Source organism: Ahaetulla prasina, chromosome 10, assembly GCF_028640845.1.
Source record: "Ahaetulla prasina isolate Xishuangbanna chromosome 10, ASM2864084v1, whole genome shotgun sequence".
NCBI classification, from domain to species: domain Eukaryota; kingdom Metazoa; phylum Chordata; class Lepidosauria; order Squamata; family Colubridae; genus Ahaetulla; species Ahaetulla prasina.
The window spans coordinates 26570111-26598030 of NC_080548.1; the positions used below are offsets into that span (position 1 = coordinate 26570111).

The 27920-nt window shown below is 40.2% G+C and overlaps 2 protein-coding genes across 4 annotated transcripts; both read left to right on the forward strand.

Annotated features, from left to right (window-relative positions):
- On the forward strand, nucleotides 1-27864 carry LOC131204378 (interferon-gamma-inducible GTPase 10-like). Of its 3 annotated transcripts, none has more exons than XM_058195607.1 (2): nucleotides 1-488; nucleotides 25353-27864. In XM_058195607.1, exon 2 carries the CDS (start codon nucleotides 25380-25382, stop codon nucleotides 26547-26549), a length of 1170 nt encoding a protein of 389 aa, XP_058051590.1. In that variant the 5' UTR covers nucleotides 1-488; nucleotides 25353-25379; the 3' UTR covers nucleotides 26550-27864. The 3 variants fall into 3 exon arrangements, with proteins under 3 accessions (XP_058051590.1, XP_058051591.1, XP_058051589.1); XM_058195608.1 differs by lacking the exon at nucleotides 1-488 and adding an exon at nucleotides 1835-1852; XM_058195606.1 differs by lacking the exon at nucleotides 1-488 and adding an exon at nucleotides 11591-12455.
- Nucleotides 14170-23790, forward strand: LOC131204375 (interferon-inducible GTPase 5-like). The gene is made up of 2 exons (XM_058195599.1): nucleotides 14170-14189; nucleotides 22053-23790. The coding sequence occupies exon 2, from the start codon at nucleotides 22080-22082 to the stop codon at nucleotides 23268-23270; it is 1191 nt and encodes a 396-aa protein (XP_058051582.1). The 5' UTR covers nucleotides 14170-14189; nucleotides 22053-22079; the 3' UTR covers nucleotides 23271-23790.
- Nucleotides 27865-27920: the final 56 nt, after the last annotated feature.

Genomic DNA, 27920 nt, shown 5'->3' on the forward strand with positions numbered 1-27920 from the left:
AAGTGCTACATATCCCACTTAAGGCCATATAGGAATGTGATCCAGTCCTCTCTAAGGAGTCTGGGGATTTGGGGGCAGAGATCAACTGCACTTTGCCTTGATCCCTCTGAGAATGACTCCTGATAGAAAAACAAGCATTTATATGCACCAAACGGCCTGGTTGGGGAATTCTACGTGTGGATGTCCATCCAGCTGAAAAGTCTCCAAGTTTGGAAAAAAAAACAATCATTTGTTTGTCCCAGTATTTGGAAAGAACGAAAAAGTTTCTTTTTCCTGTAAATCAGCTGCTTTTAATCCTGGCCCCTGTAGGAAGCTCGAATTTGTTTGGGAGGATTTAGTCATGCAAAAATGGGAGGAACGTTTTAGGAGCTTAAGGATATATAAGAGAGGTGCAGTCCTTTTGACCTGTGGAGTCTGGCTGTTTTTGCGAAGAGATCCACCCCAGCCTGCTTAGAGACCTTTGAGAATTACTTCTTTGAAAGAAGCAAGTAAGTATTTGTATACCTTTCCCCTCTCTAGGTATAGCTATGGTAGATTCTGTACTCCTCGCTTTTCAAACTCCATTGTCTTTTCAGCTTCTGCTGATCTTCCTATAAAGGAGCCTTCAATATAATTTCTTTTCTACTGAAGAATGTGTGCCTTGTGCCTAGGAAGCTGCGAATGTCTGAAAACCCTTCAGCTTTAGGAAATGTGTGCACTCCTTCATCCTTCATTGCTGAACCCAAAAGTTTTTTTTATAGATGGCTCTGGGGAATCAGACGGAGGCGCACCTGAGTTTTCTCTCCCTCATTTAATGATGCCTTCTTTGGGTTTACACTGGATTTTGGTTTGGAGTGAGGTCAGTAAATAGATTGGGTTTTGTTTGTGTCAGGCAGATATTTTATCGACAAGAAAGGAAAGCAATGGAATATGTATTGAAGGAGGAGGAGGAGGAGGAGGAGGAGGGAAAGGAGGAGGAGTTGAGTGCAATTAGTAAATAGATTGGGTTATGTTTGTGTCAGGCAGAGCTGCTTGGATGAAATTTACAGATTCCCAGAGTTGGAAGGGACTTTGCAAGTCATCTAGTCCAACCCCCCTGCCCAAGCAGGAGACCCTACATCTGCCTGTACCTAGGATTGAACTCACAACCTCCTGATTGTGAGGCATGAGCTCCACCTCTAGGCCAAAGCAGCTTGTTCTGCCTGTGATTTGAGGTGCTACAGTCAAGGAACTTCTTGTGGCGCGTGCCCTCTTTCCTTCTCTTTCCCGGATAGCTCAGCATGATGGAAATGGGTTCTCTGAGTGTGAGACTCTTGACAGGCAGAGCTGCATGTGATGGGAAATGAGAGGAACGTTTGATTATTTGCAAGAAGTGCTACATATCCCACTTAAGGCCGTATAGGAATGTGATCCAGTCCTCTCTAAGGAGTCTGGGGATTTGGGGGCAGAGATCAACTGCACTTTGCCTTGATCCCTCTGAGAATGACTCCTGATAGAAAAACAAGCATTTATATGCACCAAACGGCCTGGTTGGGGAATTCTACGTGTGGATGTCTATCCAGCTGAAAAGTCTCCAAGTTTGGAAAAAACCAACAACCACTTGTTTTTTTTACAGTATCTGCCCCAGTATTTGCAAAGTACGAAAAAGTTTCTTTTTCCTGAAAATCAGCTTCTTTTAATCCTGGCCCCTGTAGGAAGCTCGGATTTGATGGGCAGGATTTCAGTCATGCAAAAATGGGAGGAACGTTTTAGGAGCTTAAGGGTATATCAGAGAGGTGCAGTCCTTTTTACTGTGGAGTCTGGCTGTTTTTGCAAAGAGATCCACCCCAGCCTGCTTAGAGACCTTTGAAAATTACTTCTTTGAAAGAAGCAAGTAAGCATTTGTATACCTTTCCCCTCTCTAGGTATAGCTATGGTAGATTCTGTACTCCTCGCTTTTCAAACTCCATTGTCTTTTCAGCTTCTGCTGATCTTCCTATAAAGGAGCCTTCAATATAATTTCTTTTCTACTGAAGAATGTGTGCCTTGTACCTAGGAAGCTGCGAATGGCTGAAAACCCTTCAGCTTTAGGAAATACGTGCACCCCTTCATCCCTCATTGCTGAACCCAAAGTTTTTTTTATAGATGGCTCTGGGGAATCAGACGGAGGCGCACCTGAGTTTTCTCCCCCTCATTTAATGATGCCTTCTTTGGGTTTACACTGGATTTTGGGTTGGAGTTGAGTGCGGTCAGTAAATAGATTGGGTTTTGTTTGTGTCAGGCAGATATTTTATCGACAAGAAAGGACAGCAATGGAATATGTATCGAAGGTTCCGGTTGGTGAGGCTCGGACAAAGAGAGGCTTTGAGGAGCTAGCTCTGCTCTTCATCCCTCTTTTTTGGTGCTGGAGCAAAACCCAAATGGGTACACGAAGCCTGTAGGGAAGCGTGTTGAAGTGGGGAGATTCGAGGAGCAGTTTGGTGACAGGCAAGCAAAAAGCTGGCATTTTTTAATGCCGGCTCCGTAGTCTGACAGCCAACAAAGTGGGAAGCAAGATTATTAACAGCTTGTGGTGAGGAGCAAGGAGAGGTCAGTGCTAAAGAATTTGTGTAACAGAAGGTTAACAAAAAAAGAGGTTCGCATTTCATTGTGAAGATTGATTGATCATAACCCGGAAGGCAGCTAAGAAGCTGGTGAGAAAGAACGGAGAGTGACTGGGAGCGATTGATAGCCTGAAAAAGGCAGGACGTTTAACAAACAAAATAGGAGAATATAGTACTCCGGGATATCCTTTGAACATTTGAACATTAAATTTCAGACTTTAAACTTTGAACTTTGAAAAACAGAGAACTGAACACTAGTTACGAGGCTGTGAGCTTTGTTTTTTTCTCATTAGAAGCAGCTGAAGTAATGGAAGTGGAGAGCGACCATAGCAAAGAGCATTACTCAGCAACTTATCAGCATAATAAGGAAGACTGAGTTGATTTTTAGAGACCAATACATTAATAAGAAACTGAGGAATTGGTGACTCATTTACTTTTTGCCTACTTTTGTTTACTGAATTTGCCAACTGATCTTTTTTCTTACTTTTCTCTTTTTCTACTGGATATAATGATTTGAACGCTTTTTGGAAATCACTATCATTATTTAATCCACTTAAACTATTAATTTACTTGTTAGAAGGCTAACTAACCCAGCCAAAGAATTGATTATAGCTAAATATTCTAATTTAAACATTATATATTAACTGACTGAAAGTGTTATACATTGATACTCCTTTCATGTTTGTTTCTGCTCTTTTTTTTGGATTCTTTCAACCTATATATATAATTATATATATACCGATTTATAACTCAGATTTATAGATTACCACATATTTTGATTAATATATCAATATTTATATATACTTGTTAAGATTTATATTTGTAATTCAAACTATAAGTTACTGTTATAATTAGTTATAGTCAGATTTGGAAAAAAAAAAGAGTTTCATATAGATATCTATAGTAAGACACCTCAACCCTCTAATTAATTATGCATTTTATGATTTCTGAATATTGATGTGAATATTGAGATCTATACAAATAATATAATAACATAAAAGTTTATAGTAAGGACTAAATTATACTAATAACGAATTTTCAAAGTAAAGAATTTGAAGGTGTTTAATGCCAATTTGGGACAATGTGTACAATATTCTTAAAAAGCAGAAAGAGATACTAGAAGAGATGACTTCCACAAACATCACACTAACTAAGGCAGGAAAGAAAACTACACTACCTCTAACACCCTCAACAACAACACCTTCAGCAATAACACAAAAAACAACAGAAGGAATGCTGAAAGCCGAGGAACAAAATACTGCCTCTAATATAAATATTCAAATCTCGCTATCTATGTTACAAGAATCAATGGCAAAACTCCAGGAAATAATGGTAAAGAACCATTCAGAGACAAGAGCGGATATTAACGAACTGAAAGAGGAAATGGGGAAATTAAAACTGGAAATGAGATCAGACATATCAAAACTCGATGAAAAAATAGGATCAATCCAACAAGCATTAGAGAAGAATGAACATACAATAAAGGAAGTAGAGAAAAGAACGGAACAAACAGAGAAGGAACTAGAAAAGATGGACCAACAAATAAAAATGGTGAGCAAAGAAATGGGAAATTCCCTGACCTTCATAGAGATGGATAAGGCTGTGTCATATTTAAGATTTCAAAATGTAGTGCAAGAAAAAGATGAAGATTTGGAACTAGTGATGGCAGAAATCTTAGCTGAAGTATTAGATAGAGACAAGGAAGAAATGTTAAAGGAGATGGATGACGTTTACAGGGTCAGCACGAATTATGCGAGAAGAAACAAACTCCCAAAAGAGGTCCACATTCGATTTACAAGAAGGAAAGTGAGAGATATTATATACAAAATATCCAGAGAAGAAATAATAACACATAAAGGTAAAGAAATTCAGATTCTCAAGCAAATCCCGAGAAGAGTAAGAGAGCAGAGAAAAGATTATAAATTTCTGGCTAAGGAGTTGAATAAACGAAACATTTTATTTCGATGGCTGATTCCAGAAGGGATGTTGGTTACTTGGGAGGAAAGGACAATTAAAATAGATACACTTGAAAAAGCTCAGGATTTTTTTGAACAACTGGTGGGGTCAGAAGACCCAAGCAGCAAAGAAGATTCAGAGCTAAATCCCCAAAGAAGACAAGACCAACTAAAAAATAAACACGAAGAACAAGAAGAAATAGATACTAATCAACAACAAACAGAAAGGGATATAAGAGCAATTAGAAGACAAAAAGCGAAAGATAACTAGGGCTATGGAAAAGGAGGTGAAACTCTTATCCATCAACATAAATGGACTAAATTCAATGACAAAAAGGAAAAGGATTTTTGCAAATTTAATAAAACAAAATGTAGATATCATATGCCTACAGGAAACACATATTCTAAAAACTGATGAAAAATATTTAAATTGCCCCAAATTAGGGATGCTGTTTACGGCTTCTGCAGATCAGGAGAAAAAGAAAGGAATAGCGGTGTACATTAAGGAAGAGATAGAGGCAAATTTAATATTTGAAGACCCTAAAGGAAGAATTTTGGCAATAGAAATACAGATAAATTTAAAAAAAATCCTATTAGTGGTAATTTATGCCCCCAACGACAATCAAAGTGAATTTTACAAGCCCTATATGACAAAATTATTGAATTAGAAAAGGTAAACATTTGTATCATAGGCGATTTTAATGCGATATCAGATTATCCAAAAGATTATAATGGGGAGAATAAGAAAGCGGGGAAAAAAAGAGAACTGCCAAAAATATTTGTAGAAATGACTAAAGAACTAAATTTAATAGATATATGGAGAATACTAAACTCAGAAAAAAGACAATTTACCTTTTTTTCGAACCCCCATAAATCTTGGTCACGCATTGATATGGCATGGATGAGTGGAGACCTAGTAGAAGAAGTGGCAGAAGTAGAAATCTTATTGAATTCATGGGCAGACCACAACCCGCTTAAAATTAGCTGGAAGGGGAAAAAAAAACCAAGGAGAAGATGGACACTAAATACTCCATTATTGAAAGATGAGGAATTTACTAAGAAAATTAAGGAAGAACTAAATTTTTACTTTAAAGAAAATAATAATCAATATACATCGACCCAAAACTTATGGGATACTATGAAAGCTGTGATTCGGGGAGTTATAATATCCTTTACTGCAAAAAAGAACAAAGAAAAATATGCCCAACAAAATAATCTACTTCAAACAATCAAAAAATTAGAGACTAATTTACAGAATAACCCATTAAACTGTCAACTACAAGAACAACTGATTCTCTATAAACACAAACTCAATTTAGTTGAGCAAGAAGAACTGGTCAGAAATCTAAAAGCAACCAAACAAATACATTTTGAACAAGCAAATAAACCAGGAAGATGGCTCTCTTATAAACTCGAAAAAGAGAGAGAGAAAAGAATCATTTACCAATTACAAGATGAAAATGGAGAAAACCAATATACAATAGAAAAGAAAAAAGAGATTGCACATAAATATTTTGAAGATCTCTATAAGAAAGAAAAAATAGATGAGGAGCAGATTAGGAACTATCTAAGGGAAAAAAGAACTCGAGAAATAAAAGATGAACTGAAAGAAATGCTGACTAAGGATATAACTATGATGGAATTAAATCAAGCAATTAGATCCCAGAAAAGTAGTAAAACACCAGGCCCTGATGGTTTTCCAGCAGAATTCTATAAGACAATAGAAGAACAAATAGGACCAATAATGGTTGATTTATTTAATGAGGTATTTGTCAGGCCTGGAAACCATACTAGACTTTAGGTTTCCAGACGCTGCCACATTTTTCCCCTGAGGGGAAGAAGGGGGGCTGAGGGGTATGGTAACATTCTTCAGACGGTCAAGGTCGGATGGTGTTCACATCTGCAGGAAGAGTGGCGAGAGGATATTCGAATGAACTGGGAGAACGTGGGACCATGTGACCATCAAAGGGGTCAGGGGGGTGGGACTCTTGGGGGTTGTATAACTGGGAAAAGAATCCGGAAGTTCAGTTTTGGAATTTCACTCATCGTGTGCCAGTTTCCTCATGCTAGTAAAGAACTCTTAAAGACAATGGCTTCTGAGTTTTCTTTATGCAGAAGAGGTTTTTCTGGAACCTTGACATTATTCCAAAACTCACTAATTTTCTTTTGCTAACGGTACCCTCTCCTCCGCTCAGAGGGGGCCCGTTAGGGGGGTGCTGGGCCCCAGCCTCCGCAACCTCCACAGCGGTGCAAAGACCCAGCGAAGATGGAAGGGCAGCAAGCTGAAAACGTAGAAATAGCAGAGAAGCTTGAATCTGACAATTTAGTTGAAATCACCTACTTCCCGTCGGAAGATATGACTCCAAAACCCGAAGTGGTAGAGCCTGCTTGTCAGCTTGGAGCACAGCCCAAAGACTCTGATTCATGGGTAAGCTGTCGTTCGGGAGAAAACATTTCCATGGGGCGGAATGGAGAGCCCCCTCCCTCTTCTCAACCTCACTGGAGGACAGTAAAACCCAGAGAATCGGGAGAGTCACTGGATTGGGACCTGAGAAACCCCCTGAAATCCCAGTCCCTATTAGACCTCCCTGAAACTTTTGAGCGTTTGGAAGTGAGGCCTCATATAAGCTCGGCTCACCCAACTCGAGAGCCTTTAGCTCAGCCTAAATTCACCTTCCCTCCCACCAGAGAGGGAGAAATTATTGAAGCTCAAAGCCGTTCCTTCAGATGGCAGGGAGTTCAGGCAGCACCAGGGACTTGGGGGGAATCGCAACTCCCCCGTCCAATTGACTTTTCCCGCCAACAGAGGCCTACGCTGCCTCCAGCTGCTTCTATTCCTCCTGGGTGGGCATTTTATCCTGGACAAGGGTGGATCCAATACCAATGGCAACCAGCCACAACAGCAACGGCCGTCCCCCAAATCCCTCTTCAACCGCAAGCAGGCCAGCTAAACCCACCTGCACCCCCTCACCTAACCCCTCCCCCTTTCAAACCAACCTTTGATGGGAATCCACACCACCTGGCTTACTTTCTCAGCAGAATTGAGGCTTACGTTGAACAATATAGACATCAATACCCATCAGAAAGAAGCCTAATCAATGCCATCCCGGATGGTATGAATGTGGGGCTAGCCTCAGAATGGATAGCTCAGCTACACAATGAACGTGCACCAGAACTAAACGATGTTCACGCATTTATGGCACTGCTTCGCAACCAGTTTCAAGATGATGACCTAACTGCAGAATGTGAAACCACCTTAAAAACAATGAAGCAAGGTAACAAGCCCCTAAAGCAATTTGTATGGGATTTCAGAAGGGTTGCTGGCAATCTTAGACATTGGCCAGATCCCATCATCCTCCACTATTTCAAAAATGCGATTGATCAAAACATCATTTTCGCATTGGAGATAAAGTCTTTTTATCTACGAAGTATCTGAGGTTGAGACTACCCAGCAGGAAATTCGGTCCAAAATTTTTGGGTCCTTTCCCCATTGTAAAAATTATTAATCCCATTACCGTCCAACTCAAACTCCCTCGAATGTTAGGGAAAGTACACCTGGTATTCCATACCAGCTTATTAAAACCTGCTAGACATTCTGGTCTGAGACCTCAACCTGCCGCTCCCCCACCACCCTTGATAATCCAAGGTGAAACCCACTATGAAATCAAGAAAATCCTTGACTCTAGACTATACAGAGGTCAATTACAATATTTAGTCCACTGGAAGGGATATCCATTATCTGAATCTACTTGGGTCAAAAGTTGGAAAGTAAATGCGGACAATTTGATTAAACAATTTCATGACACTTTCCCTGACAAACCTAAAAAACCTCTTGGAGAGGGGAAAGGGGGGGGGGTAGAAGGGAAGTGTAGACCATTGACACTCTTCTTTATCAACTCTTTATTTTCTTTTCTAGGATATAGCTTCTTTTCCAAGGGGGGATGCCTGTCAGGCCTGGAAACCATACTAGACTTTAGGTTTCCAGACGCTGCCACATTTGTCCCCTGAGGGGAAGAAGGGGGGCTGAGGGGTATGGTAACATTCTTCAGACGGTCAAGGTCGGATGGTGTTCACATCTGCAGGAAGAGTGGCGAGAGGATATTCGAATGAACTGGGAGAACGTGGGACCATGTGACCATCAACGGGGTCAGGGGGTTGGGACTCTTGGGGGTTGTATAACTGGGAAAAGAATCCGGAAGTTCAGTTTTGGAATTTCACTCATCGTGTGCCAGTTTCCTCATGCTAGTAAAGAACTCTTAAAGACAATGGCTTCTGAGTTTTCTTTATGCAGAAGAGGTTTTTCTGGAACCTTGACAGTATTAACATCAGCTAAAATGCCGGATACATGGAGGGAAACACTAATTTCGCTAATCCTGAAGGAGGATATGGATCCTAGGCTGATACAAAATTATAGACCAATCTCTCTGTTAAATATAGATTATAAAATATTTGCTACTATTATCGCCAACAGACTAAAGAAAATTTTGAATGATTATATACACTCAGACCAAAATGGATTCCTTCCAGACAGACAAATTAGAAACAATTTAAGAATAATAATAGATAGTTTAGAATACTATGAAGCTCACCCAGAGAAACAGGTAGCCTTTGTTTTCTTGGATGCCCAAAAAGCATTTGACAATCTCAATTGGCAATTTATGATTCAACAAGTGTATGATATGAACTTTGGCACCAAATTTGAGAATATTATAACAGCAATATATTTGATACAAAAAGCAAAAATTATAATCAATGGAGAAAATACCCAAACTTTAAATATAGAAAAAGGAGTTCGACAAGGCTGCCCCCTATCCCCTCTGCTCTTTATACTTTCATTAGAGGTATTACTAGAACGAATTAGACAAAATCCAGAAATAAAAGGATTGAAAATTAGAAGTGAAGAATATAAACTGCAAGCAGATGATTTGGCTTTTATCATTGAAGAACCACTAGAGAGAGGACAAGCACTAATTAAGGAATTAGAAAGATATGGAACTGTAGCAGGGCTGAAAATTAATAGACAGAAAATGAAACTTCTACCAAAAAATTTAACAGAACCACAAACAATAGAACTGGAAAGATCACTTGGACTTCAAACAACAAGAAAAATCAAATACTTAGGGATATGGTTGACAGTGCATTGCAAAGCAATAAAGGAGAATAATTACAACAAATTATTACAAGAAACAAAAAAAGATTTAGAATTGTGGAAGAAGATGCAGCTGTCACTATTAGGAAGAATAGCAGCCGTAAAGGTGTCCATACTACCAAAATTCCTATATTTGTTTCAGACTGTTCCAGTCAAATTAGAAAAGATCTTTTTTAATGACCTTAATAAAACAATTGGAAAATTTATTTGGCAGGGGAAAAAACCTAGAATAAAAATGAAATATCTACAAGATATGAAGAGCAGAGGAGGATTTGGATTACCAAATTGGGAATTATATTATAGTGCAGCAACACTAGTTTGGTTAAAAGACTGGATCAATTTAAAGAATAAAAGAATACTAGCTAAAGAAGGCCACGACCTACAGAGAGGATGGCATGCCTTCCTGTGGGAAACAGGCCATATGAAACAAAAGTATTTCCACAGACATTTGATTAGAGATTCCCTAATAAACAATTGGATTAAAGTTAAAAAGAAACACTATATAAAAATCCCAATTTGGCTATCCACAATGGAAGCGATGATTCACCCAAATAATTTAGATTTGAATAAAATGCTAAAATATAAAGATCTATTAGATATTCATGGAAAATTAAAAACACTACAGGACCTCCAAGAACAAGGACTACGGGTTGACTGGTGGGCCTATCTTCAGTTACAAAATCGATACAAACAAGATATAAAAGAATATGGAATATATCTTAAACCACAGCAATTAGATAAAATTTTACTAGGGCCAGACAAAAAAAATATTACCCAAATTTATAAATACTTGCTAGAAGTAGAATTGGAAGAAGAAGTAGTGAAAGGATGTATGATTGCATGGGGCCAAAATATTGGACATAATATAAATTTATCAGATTGGGAGAAAATATGGAACAGAAATTATAAATTAACAAAATCAGCAGCATACAAAGAAAATGCATATAAAATGTTCTACAGGTGGCACCTGCCCCCTTCGAGACTAGCGAAAATGTATCCCAAAATGTCTCCCATATGCTGGAAATGTAAAAATAAAGATGGAACATATTACCATATGTGGTGGTCCTGCCTCGAATCACGTAAATATTGGTTAAAAATTAAAAAGTGGCTACAAGAAATTATGAATGAACAATTGGGTCTAGAACCCGAACTTTTCTTATTGGGGATTTTTAAAAAAAAATATTTGAAGAGTATAAAATATTTAATACTACATATATTAATTGCTGCTAGGATGGCCTTTGCTCAATGTTAGAAACAGCCATGTGTGCCCTCAGAGAGACTTATTATACAAAAGATTATGAATTGCGCAGAAATGGACAAACTAACTCTGAGTCTGAAGGGTAAAGAGACATCTGTATTTTATGGTATACGGGAACGGTGGTATGGATGGATGGAAAGGAGATAGGAATATTTAGTTACTAAGCATAATCAATAGATAAAATAAGAATACAAATATGTATAATTTAATGTTTGTCATTATTGCACGGATTATTGTCAGATGAAAAACACCACAAATAGCTGTTAAATGATATAAGCTTTTCTTTTTCCTTTTTTTATGCTTTTAATGTAAAAAAATTCAATAAAGTATATTTAAAAAAAAGAAAGAAATATGTATCAAAGAAGGAGGAGGAGGAGGAGAGGAGAAGGGAAAGGAGGAGGAGGAGGAGAGGAGAAGGGAAAGGAGGAGGAGGAGAATTGAGTGCAGTTAGTAAGTAGATTGGGTTATGTTTGTGTCAGGCAGATATTTTATCGACAAGAAAGGAAAGCAATGAAATATGTATCGAAGAAGAAGGAGAAGGAGGAGGAAGAGGAGAAGGAGAAGGAGGAGGAGGAGGAGGAAAAGGAGGAGGAGGAGGAGAGGAGGAGGAGAAGGGAAAGGAGGAGGAGGAGGAGTTGAGTGCAATTAGTAAATAGATTGGGTTATGTTTGTGTCAGGCAGAGCTCCTTGTATGAAATTTACAGATTCCCAGAGTTGGAAGGGACTTTGCAAGTCATCTAGTCCAACCCCCCACTTGCCCAAGCAGGAGACCCTACATCTGCCTGTACCTAGGATTGAACTCACAACCTCCTGATTGTGAGGCAAGAGCTCCACCTCTAGGCCAAATCAGCTTGTTTTGCCTGGGATTTGAGGTGCTACAGTCAAGGAACTTCTTGTGGCGTGTGCCCTCTGTCCTTCTCTTTCCCGGATAGCTCAGCATGATGGAAATGGGTTCTCTGAGTGCGAGACTCTTGACAGGCAGAGCTGCATGTGATGGGAAATGAGAGGAACGTTTGATTATTTGCAAGAAGTGCTACATATCCCACTTAAGGCCGTGTAGGAATGTGATCCAGTCCTCTCTAAGGAGTCTGGGGATTTGGGGGCAGAGATCAACTGCACTTTGCCTTGATCCCTCTGAGAATGACTCCTGATAGAAAAACAAGCATTTATATGCACCAAACGGCCTGGTTGGGGAATTCTACGTGTGGATGTCTATCCAGCTGAAAAGTCTCCAAGTTTAGAAAAAAACAACAACCACTTGTTTTTTTTACAGGATCTGCCCCAGTATTTGCAAAGAACGAAAAAGTTTCTTTTTCCTGTAAATCAGCTGCTTTAAATCCTGACCCCTGTAGGAAGTTCGGATTTGGTGGGCAGGATTTCAGTCATGCAAAAATGGGAGGAACGTTTTAGGAGCTTAAGGGTATATCAGAGAGGTGCAGTCCTTTTGACCTGTGGAGTCTGGCTGTTTTTGCAAAGAGATCCACCCCAGCCTGCTTAGAGACCTTTGAGAATTACTTCTTTGAAAGAAGCAAGTAAGTATTTGTATACCTTTCCCCTCTCTAGTTATAGCTATGGTAGATTCTGTACTCCTCACTTTTCAAACTCCATTGTCTTTTCAGCTTCTGCTGATCTTCCTATAAAGGAGCCTTCAATATAATTTCTTTTCTACTAAAGAATGTGTGCCTTGTGCCTAGGAAGCTGTGAATGGCTGAAAACCCTTCAGCTTTAGGAAATGCTTGCACCCCTTCATCCCTCATTGCTGAACCCAAAGTTTTTTTTATAGATGGCTCTGGGGAATCAGACGGAGGCGCACCTGAGTTTTCTCCCCCTCATTTAATGATGCCTTCTTTGGGTTTACACTGGATTTTGGGTTGGAGTTGAGTGTGGTCAGTAAATAGATTGGGTTTTGTTTGTGTCAGGCAGATATTTTATCAACAAGAAAGGAAAGCAATGAAATATGTATCGAAGAAGGAGGAGGAGGAGAAGGAGGAGGAAAAGGAGGAGGAGGAGGAGGAAGAGGAGGAGGAGGAGAGGAGAAGGGAAAGGAGGAGGAGGAGGAGAATTGAGTGCAGTTAGTAAGTAGATTGGTTTATGTTTGTGTCAGGCAGATATTTTATCGACAAGAAAGGAAAGCAATGATATATGTATTGAAGAAGAAGAAGAAGGAGAATGAAGGGTTTGTGAAAGGCAAACATTGTGAAAGGCAAACATTTTGTTGTTCATCATGTATGCATTTTGGAATGTGCTCTTATCTTGGATGGCAAACCTCATTTAAGCAGCGTTCCCAGCATATACAAGAATACAGGATGAAACAAAGTTGTAGCCCTGAAACACTGTTGCATTTGCTTTCTAGCTAAAAAATGTATTCTCATGAAAAGCCAATGATGTAATTACTAACCAATTATTGTGCCTTGGAGACCAATTAACCAATAATGAAGTAACACGTATGTTAGTGAGACATGAGAAACTGAGAAACTATATAAACTTTGTCTGATGCTCAATAAAGTGCTGTTGATTCTAGACTTTCTATGCTGTTGATTCTGGACATTGTTTGCTGTAAAATCTTCTCAATCATCTTCAGCCTCCTGGCCCATGCAACATTTGGTGCCTGGAACAGAGGCCCCTTACTTTGTCCGGCGAGGACAGGTGCACCTTCAGCCTTCGGGCTTCTCAACCTTTCGAGGTTTCTATAAGTATGGGGTCCTTGCTTTCACATGAGCAGAGAAAGCATGCAAATGAGTTGACTTATCTTGTTAAAAAATCAGGTTTAGTTGTTTCACAGAAAGCTCTTTTTCGGCTGGTACGAGAAATTGCCTTAAGATGTTCATGGTATCCTGAAAACGGTTCTTTAAAATTGTCAGAGTGGGAAAGAATTGGTGAAGCTTTGCATTCTGAGCCAAGAGCAGAGATAGAAATTTTGCATACTTGGCATTTGTGCAGGCATGCTGTGGAAACATTTGGCCATGAGGAAGTTTCTCTTTTATCACCTCCTTTGCCTCAGCATTCTACTGCTGTAGTGCTTCCTCCGGTATCTGAAACTAAACTTTTGCTGCCTTCTGCACCTCCTGATACTGGACAAAAACCTCCCCCTGACATCATTCCACAATCTTCTTTTTAAAAGATGGTGGAAAATTGTAAGAAAGATGCTGCTATTTCTGGGGAAGAGTTAGCTGAATTGTTATCTGTGTGCCCAGTGCAATATCATCCAGGACCGCAAGCTGGACAACAGATAGCAGAATGGGAAGGTTTGCCATATCAAATTTTACGTGAGTTGAAAAAAGCTATTACTGATTATGGAGTTAGTGGAAATTTTACAAGGGGGTTATTAGAAGGAATTAAGAATGGATATACTATGGTGCCTGAGGACTGGAAGCAAATTTTTCGCATGATACTGTCTTCTATGCAATATGTGATTTGGGAAAGTGAATATCTTCGTCATGCCCAGGCAGCTGCTTTGGGGGTGGTGGTGGTGCTTACACAGTGGAACAATTATTTGGATCTGGTCAGTTTGCAACTATCCCTACACAGATTGCTCTTCCTCCTGCTACTTTAGCTATAGTCTCTGAATGTGCTTTTAGAGCCTTTTTGAAAGTTCCACAAACTGGTGAGCCAAGAGCTAATTTTTCTAACATACGTCAGGGAGCAACTGAGCCTTATGCTGATTTTGTGGAACGACTTTCAAAAGCTATACGTCAGCAATTTGATCATCAGGAAGCGGCTGCAGAATTGTTACGTCAGTTGGCTATTGAAAATGCTAATGCAGACTGTAAACGTGCTCTACCACCTTTAAAAGCTACAGATCATTATACCTTGGCAGATATGCTGCGTGTTTGTCAAGATATAGGATCTCGGTCCTACAAATGCATTTGTTAGCTGCTGCTATTCAAAAAGGGCAAAAACCTAAAGGGAATTGTTTCAAATGTGGAAAATCTGGCCATTTTCAAAAAGATTGTCGTTCAACGCCATCTACTGGTGTTAACCGTCCTACAAAGAAATGTCCTTTATGTGGAAAGGGTTTTCACTGGGCAAACCAATGCTGTCTTCGTTCGGGAAACTTGCCAGTGGGTGTGGCACCCACCCAGAAAACAAAGCGTGCCTTTCCCGTGACCCTGCCTTCTCCCCCTCCTCCTCCTCCCTCTCATGTGCCGCCCCAGCCACAGCCGGTAGCGCTGGGATCGATTTAATTACTCAAGAAGATTTGGATTTTAAATTTCCCTTAGAAGTTAAACTTGTTCCTTCACAGCTTTCTGGTCCTATTCCCTCTGGACTAGTTGGTCTTATTTTACCATGTTCTTCTGCTCATAAATTGGGATGCTTTGTAGTTTCAGGAGTTATTGATTCTGATTATACTGGAGTTATTCTGATGCAAATTTGGGCTAATATTCCACAACTTCTCTCTAAAGGCTCTTCTGTGGCACGACTTCTTTTTCTTCCATATGAGGTTCCTGCTTCTGGCACAGGGCATCGTGGTGATTCTGGTTTTGGCTCTACTTCTCTTTCTATAGGGATATTCATACTAATATATGGGGACAGGGACCTTCTTTCTCTTCTCAACGCTCATCTGGTTTTAGACGATGGCATTTCCTCTTAAATGGATTTGTTCTACACCTGTTTGGATTGAGCAATGGCCTTTATCATCTGAAAAATTGATAGCTCTTCACTCCTTAGTACAGGAGCAATTGGATGCTGGCCATATTGAGCCTTCCACTAGTCCGTGGAATACTCCTGTTTTTGTTATCAAAAAGAAAAGTGGAAAATGGAGATTTTTACATGATCTTCGCTAGAAAAAATTGACTGCCATTGTGGCCAGCAGGGGTCTCTATATAGCTCCTGAAAAAATACAAACACACTGTACCTTATACATTTTTAGGTCATAAAGTTTTACAATCTTCTTCCATTCCTATCTTACCTGAACTGAAAGTACAAACTTCATATACTTTAATTCAGTGGCAAAAATTGTTAGGTATCATTAATTGGGCTCATCCATATTTTCAAATCTCTACAGGAGAAATGTTGCTTTTTCTCAATATCTTGGTGATATTAGCTATTCTTTGCCTAAAGATCCTCGCATAGTCATTACAAATACATTAAATCTTTCTTTTTCTTCTATTTTTGTTCGTTCTCCTCTTCCTGAAACTTTAACAGTTTTCACAGATGGATCACCTACTCGAGGTGTTGTAGTTTGGACAGATGGTCAACAATGGTTTTCTAAATATACTTCAATTCAAACATCTGCTCAACGTTCTGAGTTGGCTGCTGTCATTTTGGCTTTAAGATTATTTTCTGACCAATCTCTTAACTTAATTGTTGATTCACAATATGTATTTCTTACAATGCAGTCTCTTCCTTATGCTTATTGTTCAGCTTCTCTTGATATCAATCTCTTATTTTTATTTTTATCTTTAAAACATATTTTGGAAGAACGTGTTTTTCCTTTATATGTTGAACACATTAGAAGCCATACTCCTTTTCAGAATTCTTTGACAGAAGGAAATCAACGGGCTGATGAAGCTCTGAAAGATATTGCAATACTATTTTCTGATCCTGTTGCTAGTCATTCATATTTTCATCAAAATGCTGTCTTTCGTTAAACAATTTCATATTCCTTTTTCTCAGGCTCGTGATATTGTTCGAGGATGTACTTCTTGTCAACAATTTGCTGTTCCTTTTCCTATGGGAGTAAATCCTCGTGGAATAAAAGCTAATCAAATTTGGCAAATGGATGTCACACTATTTCCTAATTTTAAACCATACACTTATTTGCATGCATCCATTGACACATATTCTCACTTTTTGTGGGTTACTGCTTCTAGACATGAGCGCACTTCTGATGCAGTATCTCATTGTCTTTCTGCTTTTTCTGCAATGGGCCGACCGACTCAACTGAAAACAGACAACGGTCCGGCATACACTAGTAAGGACTTTGTTTCCTTTTGTCAACAATGGAATATTAAGTTGACTCATGGAATTCCTTACAACTCTCAAGGGCAAGCTATAATTGAGCGAGCTCATCGAACATTTAAATCTACATTAACTAAATTACTGAAAACTGAATCTGGTCCCTACAATCTGCGAAAGGTTCAAAATTTGATCTCTATTGCTCTTTATGCTTGGAATTACTTAATCTTTTTAGATTCCTTTTCAGAATTTCAGAGTCTTCACAATCCCATTCCAAACTTCAATCCGAATCTCAAAACGGAGGCTCATCTTCCCAGGTTGCCACATCCTCCTGCCATGACTTGGGGTCAAGTTAAAGCTACAACCTATGACACTCAACAACAACTGAAGAAAGCTTCTTTACCACAAACTCCGGAAAATCTTGTAGCTGCAGTTTTTGCTGTTACAACTACTAATTTTGTTACTATTCTTTTGTGTTGTTTTCTTTGTTTTCCTCCTCCTGTTTCTACTATTTCTGAAACAACTCCTGCTTTTTCCCTCAGTCATAACCTTTGGATTCGTCATGCTCAATATATGTTTTGAATTCATGGTCGTAACATAACTTTATATTATGAACCTCCTATGGCTCTTGGTCAAGTTGCTTTTATTCCTAATCTAATTACCTCTTCTACCTTTATTGTTTCGCAACTTCAACATATTTCTTCTTCTTGGTTATTTTCTAAACCTCCAAGTCAATTGAATTCTGTCAAATGGAATTATCTTCGTATTAATCAGTTTACTCGAGGTTTATGTTTTTGTTGTTATGCTAAACAAACTTGGCTTAATAACTGGTCTGATTACCCAAAAGCGAAACGTATTTTAAATAACTTGGGAAATTATAGTCATTGTACTCAAAAATATTGGCTATGGGGTAATATTAACAAAACATCACAGGGTCATAATATTGTGCCTGATATGTATCCTGGAGGAGGAAGAGGAGAAGGAGAAGGAGGAAGAGGAGGAGGAGGAGGAGGAGAAGGGAAAGGAGGAGGAGGAGTTGAGTGCAGTTAGTAAGTAGATTGGGTTATGTTTGTGTCAGGCAGATATTTTATCGACAAGAAAGGAAAGCAATGAAATATGTATCGAAGAAGGAGAAGGAGGAGAAGGAGGAGGAAAAGGAGGAGGAGGAGGAGAGGAGGAGGAGAAGGGAAAGGAGGAGAGGAGGAGTTGAGTGCAATTAGTAAGATTGGGTTATGTTTGTGTCAGGCAGATATTTTATTAACAAGAAAGGAAAGCGATGGAATATGTATTAAAGAAGAAGAAGAAGGAAAAGGAGGAGGAGGAGGAGAAGAGGAGGAGAAGAGGAGGAGGAGGAGGACTTGAGTGCAGTTAGTAAATAGATTGGGTTATGTTTGTGTCAGGCAGGTATTTTATTGACAAGAAAGGAAAGCAATGGAATATGTATCGAAGAAAGAGGAGGAGGAGGAGGAGGAGGAAAAGGAGGAGGAGGAGGAAGAAGAGGAGGAGAAGAGGAGGAGGAGGAGGACTTGAGTGCAGTTAGTAAATAGATTGGGTTATGTTTGTGTCAGGCAGATATTTTATTGACAAGAAAGGAAAGCGATGGAATACGTCTTAAAAAGAAGAAGAAAAGCTCAGGAGAGTTGAGTAGTGTCAAGGGGTATGTGCTGATTTTGTCTAGCTGAGGAGAAGAACATCTGCAAAGCTGTAAAGGTAGTCCTCGACTTACAACAGTTCATTTAGTGGCCATTACAATGGCACTGAAAAACGTGATGTACCACTGTTTTTCACACTCACGAGCTTTGAAGCCTTCCCCATGATCGCGTGATCAAAATTCAGACCGCTTGTCAACTGGTTCGTACTTATGACCGTGGCTGCGTCCCAAGGTCATGGGATCCCCTTTGGCGAATTCTTGACGAGCCACGTCAACAGGGAAGCCAGATCTGCTTAACAACCAGGTGATTATCAACCGCAGTGATTCACTTAAACAATTGTGGCAAGGAAGGTTGTAAACCCCAGGGCAAATCTCACTTCACAAATGTCTCAGTTAGCAACAGAAATTTTGGGCACAAAAGTGGTCATAAATCCAGGGCTACCTGTAGTTAATAACAGGCCTGCATAACGTTTGTGCCAATAATTTTATCCATAAGCAAAAAGGAGAATACGTATTTTTTTAAAAAAAGAAAGAAAGAAAAGGAAATGCCCAGGAATTTAGAGGGATGTCAAGAGGAGGAGTTGGCTTTGTCTGACCCAGGGGAGGAGAAGATTTGGAAAAATTCTCCCTCTCCTGATTGGCTTTTAATCTCCCCCTCCCCCCACACTTTAGACCATGATCCGGTGCAATAACTGACGTTGCAATTATGAAAGGCACCAGTTCATTTCTGGGCCCAAAGTTTTTTTGAGGATGGTTTTGGGGAATCAGCCGAAGAAGCAGCAGCCTTTTCTCCCCCCCCCCTCACATTTGATGGTATCTTCTTTGGTTTTACACTGGATTTTGGGTTGGAGTTGAGTGCAGTAAATGAATAGATTGGGTTATGTTTGTGCCAGGCAGGTCTTTTATTGACAAAAAAGGAAAGCAATGGAATATGTATCGAAGAAGAAGGAGAATGAGAAGGAGGGGGGGAGGAGGAGGGGGAGGAGGAGGAGGAGGAGGAGAAGGAGAAGGAGAAGAAGAAGAAGAAGGAGAAGGAGAAGGAGAAGGAGAAGGAGAAGGAGAAGGAGAAGGAGGAGGAGGAGGAGGAGGAGGAGAAGAAGAAGAAGAAGAAGAGGAGGAGGAGGAGGAAGAAGAAGAAGGAGGAGGAGGAGGAGGAGAGAGGAGAAGGGGAGGAGGAAAAGGTGGAGGAGGAGGAGACGGAGGAAGAGGAGAAGGAGAAGGAGAAGAGGAGGAGGAGGGAAAGAAGGAGGAGGAGGAGGAGAAGAAGAAGTAAAGAGAGAAGGAGAAGGAGGAGGAGAAGAAGAAGAGCAGCTCAGGAGTTTTGTGTGGTGTCCGGGGAGGGGTGTTGTTTTTTTCTGGCTAGGGAGGAGAACATCTGGAAACTTTCCCCTCTCCTGACTGGCTTTTCATACCCCCACTCCGTTTGGACAGTCATCCAGGCATATTGGTGTTGCGGTTATGAAAGGCACCAGGTGTAATAGTCTACAATTTCAACTGGACCTTAACAAACGATAGAAAGAACAGACAGGTAAAAGGCAACTTAGCCAGCAGTAAGAATATAAACGGAGCAAGATGCACAAGAGAGACCCACTCTAGTTCTTTGGCAAAAAGGGGGAGGGAGAAGTGAAGTACCTTCAGATTTGCAAGACCGATTTCAGCTTTAGCGAGAGCAAGAGCATTTAGACTTATAAATCACCCCATGGAGCTTTATAGCAGTTTTGTTGTGGTCCGTCAGTAGCCTACAGAGCTGGCAATGGAGTTGGACAGCAATGAGCTGAGGCCAGGGCCATCAGGTAGTGAAGTGCGGACTCCAGAGTCTCCAGAGACTGACAGTAGTGAGGCAGAGGAACAGGAGGAGCCTGTTCCTAATGCACGCATGAGAAGAGCTGCCAGAAGGCAAGAGCAGCTCAAGCAGAGAGGACAACTTGGGAGTAGGGCCAAGAGATGATTGGCCCCTCCCATAAGGCTTAAAACAGACCAGCGCCCGTGTTTCAGCTTTGCCGGAAAACAACGTTGTAGCTGCATTCTCTGCTTCGTAAATATCTTTGTTTGTGTGACTTCTGGACATTTATCAGGAAGGGCCTTTGGCAGTTTGCCTAAATGGACTCAGGTTTGTGATAACTGAAGAATTTGTGTTTGGGAGGTCTTTGTTTTACTTTGACTTGAATGATGCTGGGAATGAAGTAATTCCCATCTGTTCGAATAGTTTATTTTATCACGGACTGTATTTTTTGCTACCTACTTGGGACTGGGTCACAACAAGTTTATATCGCTTGGCGGTTTGCAACGTAGAAGCGTAATTTGCATATCGGCCCCAACACTCTGGGTCTGTCAACCTTGAAGCTGGCCTGACTGAGGCCATTTTGGGTCTTCAGTGCTGACACACTGCAGAAGAGGGATAGGAAGTGGGGGGGGAGTAGAGATAGTTGGGGTGTTGCAGTCAAAACAAAATACTTTCTCATGGGAACCAAGGACGTTCCTGCAGGTGCTCAGAAGGAGGGGACTGGAGTCACCTAGCAACTGAACAGTAATCTGATTGGATCATGTGACAAGCTATTTTGAGAAAGTAACAAACTTTTAATTAGGTGAAAACCACGAAAATACTCAGTTGGTTTGCACCAGTCTGTGCCAATATGACATATCCAATAAACCTTTGAGGAATTTTCCTTCCTCAGAGTTTTGCTTGCTTTGGGTATGTTACTTGGAACCCTGACAGGGTCCTTATTTTGCCAACCTTGGAAGGATGGAAGGATGAGTCAATGTTGAACCCAGTCAGGATCGAACTCTAGACTGTGGGCAGAATTTGCCTGCAATACTGCACTTTAACCACTGCAACACCAGGGCGCAGTGGTTAAATTTAGGACCTTTAGGATTTAGACCAGATAGGAAACATGACCAGATGGCTTATGCTATTTCATAATAAGCTTATATTAACATAATCTTGCAAGTCTGAAAATACTCCAGAGTACTTCAGAAAGGAAGAGAAGATTAGAAAGAAACTTAAACTGATTCTTCCTTAACTGTCTTGGGTGCAAGAGGGAGGGAGGGAGGGATTGAAATCACCATCAGTCTTCCAGGATTTGGTACGTAAAGGTGTGTAGACATGAAGGACAAGCAGAGAGATATGAAATTCTTCACTTTCCTTTCCTTTCCAAAGTCACCCTCCCTTTCCAGTAAACTGATTTTATGCCATCAAATAATTTTCAGATGCTAATGCATAAATTTTCTTCAAGACCTTCTATCCCTAATCTGTTCTTTCACCGAGTTCTAATGTTGCACTTAGTTCCACCATAATTTAATTCATGCTTTGGCTGCTGGCCATCCTCTTCTTATCTTCCCTTTCACTTTCCCCAGCATCAGAGTTATCAGCAAAGAGCTGGGTCTTTACATCAGGTTTCCAAAGTAGGATAATTTGAACCTGGACCTTTGTGCCTCGTTGAGAATTTGGGGTTGATTCTTTTTATGATCCATTAGTTTGTTTTCTTGGTTGTCCATGGTATTCTCAGGGGTCTTCTCCGACCACAAATTCAAAGTGCCTGAAGTAGCTGAGAAAAATCCCAATGTCTCTTTTCCTTTCCAGATAATCTGCACAGAACAAAAAGCAACTATGGGCAATCAACTGCCAAAGGATTTTGTAAGGATGGAATTTGAAGATTTGAAGAACGATTTGAATCAAGGCAACATCCCCAAAGTGGCAGCAGAATACCAAAAACAGTTAAATGAAATGCAAAAACTGCCCCTTAATATTGCAGTTACTGGAGATGCTGGCGTTGGGAAATCCTCCTTTGTCAATGCATTCCGAGGAGTAAATGATGATGATGATGAAGCAGCCGAGGTCGGGCCAGGAAAAGAAACCATGGAGCCGAAGGCATATCCTCACCCTTCATTCCCTAATATAAAAATATGGGACCTTCCAGGGATCGGAACATATAAGGTTAAGGCAGCGGAATATCTGAAGAAAGTCCAATTTGAAAGTTATGATGTCTTTATTATGCTTATTTCTGACCGTTTCACTGAAAACAATGCTATGCTGGCAAAGGAAATACAAAGAATGAGGAAGAAGGTTTACTATGTGTGCAGCAGAATAGATATCACTATCGACAATGAAAAGAGGAAAAGGAATTTCAATGTGGAGGACACCTTGGCATCCATGAGGAAATATTGTGAACGTAGCTTGAAAGAGGCAGCTGGGGTTTCCTCAAGTGTGTATCTGATATCCAGTCGGGAGGTACACAAGTATGATTTCCCTCTCCTGCAAGAGAGAATAGCTGCCGAACTTCCTGACCACAAGAAAGATATCTTAACACTATCTGTGCAGATTTTCTCAGAAAATGAACTGATGTGGAAAAAAGAGCTAATGAAATCCTATATAAAAAAGGTAGCATTGGTATCTTGTGCTTTTGGAGCAATACCTGTCCCTGGTCTCTCTATGGCTTGTGATGTTGTAATTTTGATAGATGCTCTGAGATTTGTCTGCAAGGTGTTTGGCTTAGATGACCAGTCCCTCCGTTTTCTGGCACTTCAGATAGGAAAAGAATTTGAAGAGCTGAGGTCGGCTATCAAGAAAACCCCGTTAGCCAACGCAATCGATGCGGAATTGGTGTTTTCTCTCTTGTTGAAGTCATCTCTCTGGGTTGCCGTGTCGCTTGTGGAACTGGCTCTTGATTTCATACCTGTTATTGGGTCTTTGTTTGGTGGAGCGAGTTCATATGTTGTCACGTATCGTTTTCTGAACAGCTTTCTTGATGATGCTGTGGAAGATGCCCGAAATGTTCGTGCAAAACTTCTTAAGCAATAAGAATCCCAGGGAAAGTTTAAAGACACCTCCCAAAACCTCCTTTGAAGGAAGCAGTCAAACATTTCATCCAAATGAAACAGATGGAGGAAAATAATAATGCTTCAATGCCCTATTAGGGGAACCTATTTTCCTCTTTTTAAAAATTCTTTAATTGACATATGTGCTTGATCATCCAGAGGGCGAAGGATCTGCAGATATCTTCATGGGAACTCAGAAATTAAACACTTATCTATATTGTTTGGGGGGTGGGGCTTGCTTTTCTTTTCCTGTTTTTTTCTCTTTTTCTTTCTTTTCCGTTCTATCTGTACCAATTCCAAAGAACAAAACAACAGCCAATTTGATATGAAGCAGCATATTTCATAGTTGTTTTTTAAAAAATAACATGAAAACATCACAATGTACTCTGCTTGAGGTATCTCATTAATGTTATACTCCTCATTAATTGAAGTGAATCATTAATTATTATCTATCTATGTACAAATTGTTTTTGGAAATCTAAATAAAAGCAATTTTAAATAAACCTTTGAACGCAGGTTTTGGTTAATCAAATTAAAGGGGGAGTCACTAGAGAAGCTGCTAGAAACCACCGAATTCAACTACAATTTGAATCCACTGCAACATTTGCCAACTCATTTACAAAGTGAAGAACAAATACTTGGTGGGGCTGAGAACAAAGACGTCTGGAGGTCCCTTGGCTCAGAAGAGGAGAGGGGAGGGCCCTCTCAAGGCAGTTAGGATGCGGCAATAAGCTCGAATCATAAAGATTCTTCTGAAGGGGATCTTGGTCTAGTTACTGCAAGATCCAGTAACTAGACCAAGAAGAATTGCCAGCATTTTTTGTGAAATCTGTTTTCTGGCCTGGCCAACTGGACATTGTATATTTATTGTTTTTTATCTTGGCTGTACACCGCCCTGAGTCCTTCGGGAGAAGGGCGGTATAAAAGTTTAATAAATAAATAAATAAATAAAATAAAATTGGCCAGGTTCAATGAAGGGTGGGACAAACAGGTATCATCACCTATCTCCTGTCTACCACACAATCCTTTTAGCAGTTCCAAAAAGGTTCTACACCCATTGGCAGGCTTCAGGTGACCCTGAGGGCACAGACGAACCTCCAAGTGGCCTCAAGGGGTCTCAGAGAGCTATAGAGACCTTCAGGTTGCTAACAACCAGATGATTGCAAAGGATATCAACCCTTCCATTCCTCCCCATTTAGTCAGAACTGAAAAAGCTTCTTGAATGAGAGGTGAACATCTTACAGGAAAACCAAGGAAGCCCAGTTGCCCTTTGAAAAAAACAACAACACCTTTGGGACGTTCTTTAGCTGACAGGTCTACAACATGCCTGATTGGGAGGGATGGGTTGATGGAATGAGATGAAGATGGTTCCAAAGGTAGCTTAGCCTCATGCCATGTAGTGCTTGAAAGGTCGTAAACAACAACTTGAATGGCCCTGGAAGCAATTTCCCAAAGTTGCTGTTGTGCCCTATCCAGACTGGCAATCCTCTAACCAAAGTAATCCTTTAAAGCAATCCTCTAACCAAAGGCAATCCTCTAACCAAAGTAAACCATATATATGTTTATATACTATATGATCTTTTTGTATGATGTTGTGACAAAATAAATAAAATAAAAAAAATAAATAAAAAGCCCTTCACAGTAGGAGATGACCAGGCTGAGTCTGAGGGAGGGGCAGGCTAAGGGGTCATGAGTCTCAAGTCCCTTCATTTCCACAATAGGTCAAAGTCCAGCCCACCTTGAATTCTGTTGCATCTTATCTACCACCAACTCGCTTTGACTTCTATTCGTTCAGATCCTTGTAGAGAGCTTTAGTGTACAACAAACCTATATATTCATCTAAACTGCCTGGATTCCTGATTTCCTGCACTTGACAAAGCCGATGATATGAAGATGGGGCATAAATGTACCTCTCCATGAAACATTTAGGTTTACCTATGGACCAGAATGACCTCAGAAGATGAGGTATCTTATTAGGGACTATGGTGGATTTCATAGGCATAGGGAATGTGCAGGGGGTCATAACCCAACTGAGAAGAATTACAATTTCTCTCTTCATTTCCAGATAACCAGCGCAGAACAAAAAGCAACTATGGGCAATATATTTCTAATAGACGATGTAAGAACAGAATTTGAAGATTTAAAGAGTGATTTGAATCGAGGAAAAATCCCCGAAGCAGCAGCTGAATACCGAGGATATGTAAATGAAATGCAAAACCTGCCACTCAATATTGCAGTTGTTGGAAAGGCAGGTGCTGGGAAATCCTCCTTCATTAATGCCTTCTGGGGCATAAATGATGATGATGATGATGAAGCAGCCGAGGTCTGGACAGTAGAGGAAACCAAAGTACCCAAGGCACATCCCCACCCCTCTTTTCCCAACATAACGATATGGGAGCTACCAGAGATCAGAGAGCGTAATTCTAAGGCAGCTGAATATTTTAAGAAGGTCCAGTTTGAAAGATACGATGTCTTTATTATGCTTGTCACCGACCGCTTTACTGAAAATGATGCTTTCCTGGCAAAGGAAATACAAAGAATGAGGAAGAAGTTTTATTATGTGCGTTCTAAAATAGATCTCAGTATCGAAAGTGAAAAGAGGAAAAGGAATTTCAAGATGGAGAAAACCCTGGAGACCATCAGGAATTATTGTGAAGATAATTTGAAAGAGTCAGCTGAGCTCCCTGAGAAGGTATTTCTGGTATCCAACCTGCATGTACATATGTATGAATTCCCTCTCCTGAGAGACAAAATGGCCGCCGAACTTCCTGATTACAAGAAACACATTTTAACTCTGGCTGGGCAGGTTTTGTCAGAGAATAATTTGATGGACAAAAAGATTAAAATGAAACCATACATAAAGAAGTTAGCGTTGGTATCTTGCGTTTGTGGAGCAGTTCCTGTTGTGGGTGTCTCTCTACCTTGTGATATTGGAGTCCTGATGGTTGCACTGAAATGTTTCCGGAAGGTGTTTGCCTTAGACCAGAGCTCCCTCCGCTTTCTGGCACTTCAGACGGGAAAAGGCTTTGAAGAGCTGAGATTGGGGATCCAGGAAAGGCCATTAGTCAGTACCGTCAATGCACAGTTGGTACTTTCTCTCCTGATGAAGTCTGCTCTCTGGATGATGCCATCGTCTGTGAAATACCTGTGGATGGTGTTTGGTGGAGTGAGTTCATTTGCTTTTACGTATTATTTCCTGAACAAATTTCTTGACAATGCAGTGGAGGACGCCCAAAAAGTTCGAGCAAAGCTTCTTGACTGATGAAAATCCCAGTGAAAGATCCAAGGAGCCATCCAGCCCCCTTTGAAGGAGAGCATTTCTTCCAAATGAGAACAGGGGAGAAGAAAATAATAATATATTTCAATGTCTACTAAGAATCCTTTTTTTCCAATCACCTGCTTTTTTCCTGCTTTTTAAAAAATTATTCTCCAGCTGAAGTATGTGCTTGATCTCCCTAAGAGGAAATAAGTATCTCTGTCAATAGATGGTTTTAGGGGAAATTGCAAACTAAATGCTTCTCTCTATTGTTTCAGGTAATGGTTTTCTTTTCCTGATTTTCTTTCTTTCTTTCTTTCTTTCTTTCTTTCTTTCTTTCTTTCTTTCTTTCTTCCTTCCTTCCTTCCTTCCTTCCTTCCTTCCTTCCTTCCTCCCTCCCTCCCTCCCTCCCTCCCTCCCTCCCTCCCTCCCTCCCTCCCTCCCTCTCTCTCTTTCTTTCTTTCTTTCTTTCTTTCTTTCTTTCTTTCTTTCTAGTTTAACAATTATAAATAAAATGGTGATTTTGCTCTTAAACTCAACAATTCACTAACTGTTTTTAAGTCTACATCTTCAAGTTGCCAAGGTTGAAAAACACTTTCCTGGTCACTCACAACTCTGGCTTTATTCAGTTGAAATGAAGTGCTCTGAAGAACGGAAGAAGACACCTAAAAAACAAAAACAGGTTTGGGTTAAAAGTGGAAAACACGGGACAGGAATGGAGGGGTGTGTAGAAGGATGAACTGCCAGAAGAGAAGAGAAGCGTCCTGTACAAATGACAAGGGCGGAGTTTATTTTTCCTTGGTCTCACTGCTGGCTAGAGAATTACAGAGGAAAAAAGACAACCCCCCCTTCAAATGGCTTCCAATTCATCATGTGGGCTTTGCCGGCATACAGTATAAAAGAAGTCAGAGCAGGAGAGGGAGATACAGTGATGGTGTATTTTGTAGGTTTGGCAGGAAGCATTCATGGAATGAAAGACCCTGGAGGAGATGTGGGCCAGAGGAATAGCAGCTGGAGGGGCCCAGGACCAGACCATCCACACAGGCAATGTAGAAACCAAATATTCACCCCAGAGACTGAAGGAAGATTTCAATTTGGGTTTATTTTTCTACAGCTGCAGGGTTGGTCTCTGTCCTCCAAGCATGCGCAGAGTTCCAGTCCTTTAATTGTATATCAAACATTTAGAAATCTTAACTATAATAGCAGAAGCAGACAGATTTTTATAAAAACCTCATGAACCGGGAGTATAATGTACACAGACGATGGCATTTAATTTCGTTGTATGAGGTGCAATGACAATAAACTAAACTATATGCTTATATATACTGTTGCAACTAATAAATAAATTAAAAAATAATAAAAAAAACAAGAGAGACC

What these genes read in the sequence shown, in the direction of transcription:
- LOC131204375 (XM_058195599.1), top strand. Translation starts at nt 22,080, where the DNA reads ATGGGCAATCAACTGCCAAAGGATTTTGTAAGGATGGAATTTGAAGAT.
- LOC131204378 (XM_058195607.1), top strand. Translation starts at nt 25,380, where the DNA reads ATGGGCAATATATTTCTAATAGACGATGTAAGAACAGAATTTGAAGAT.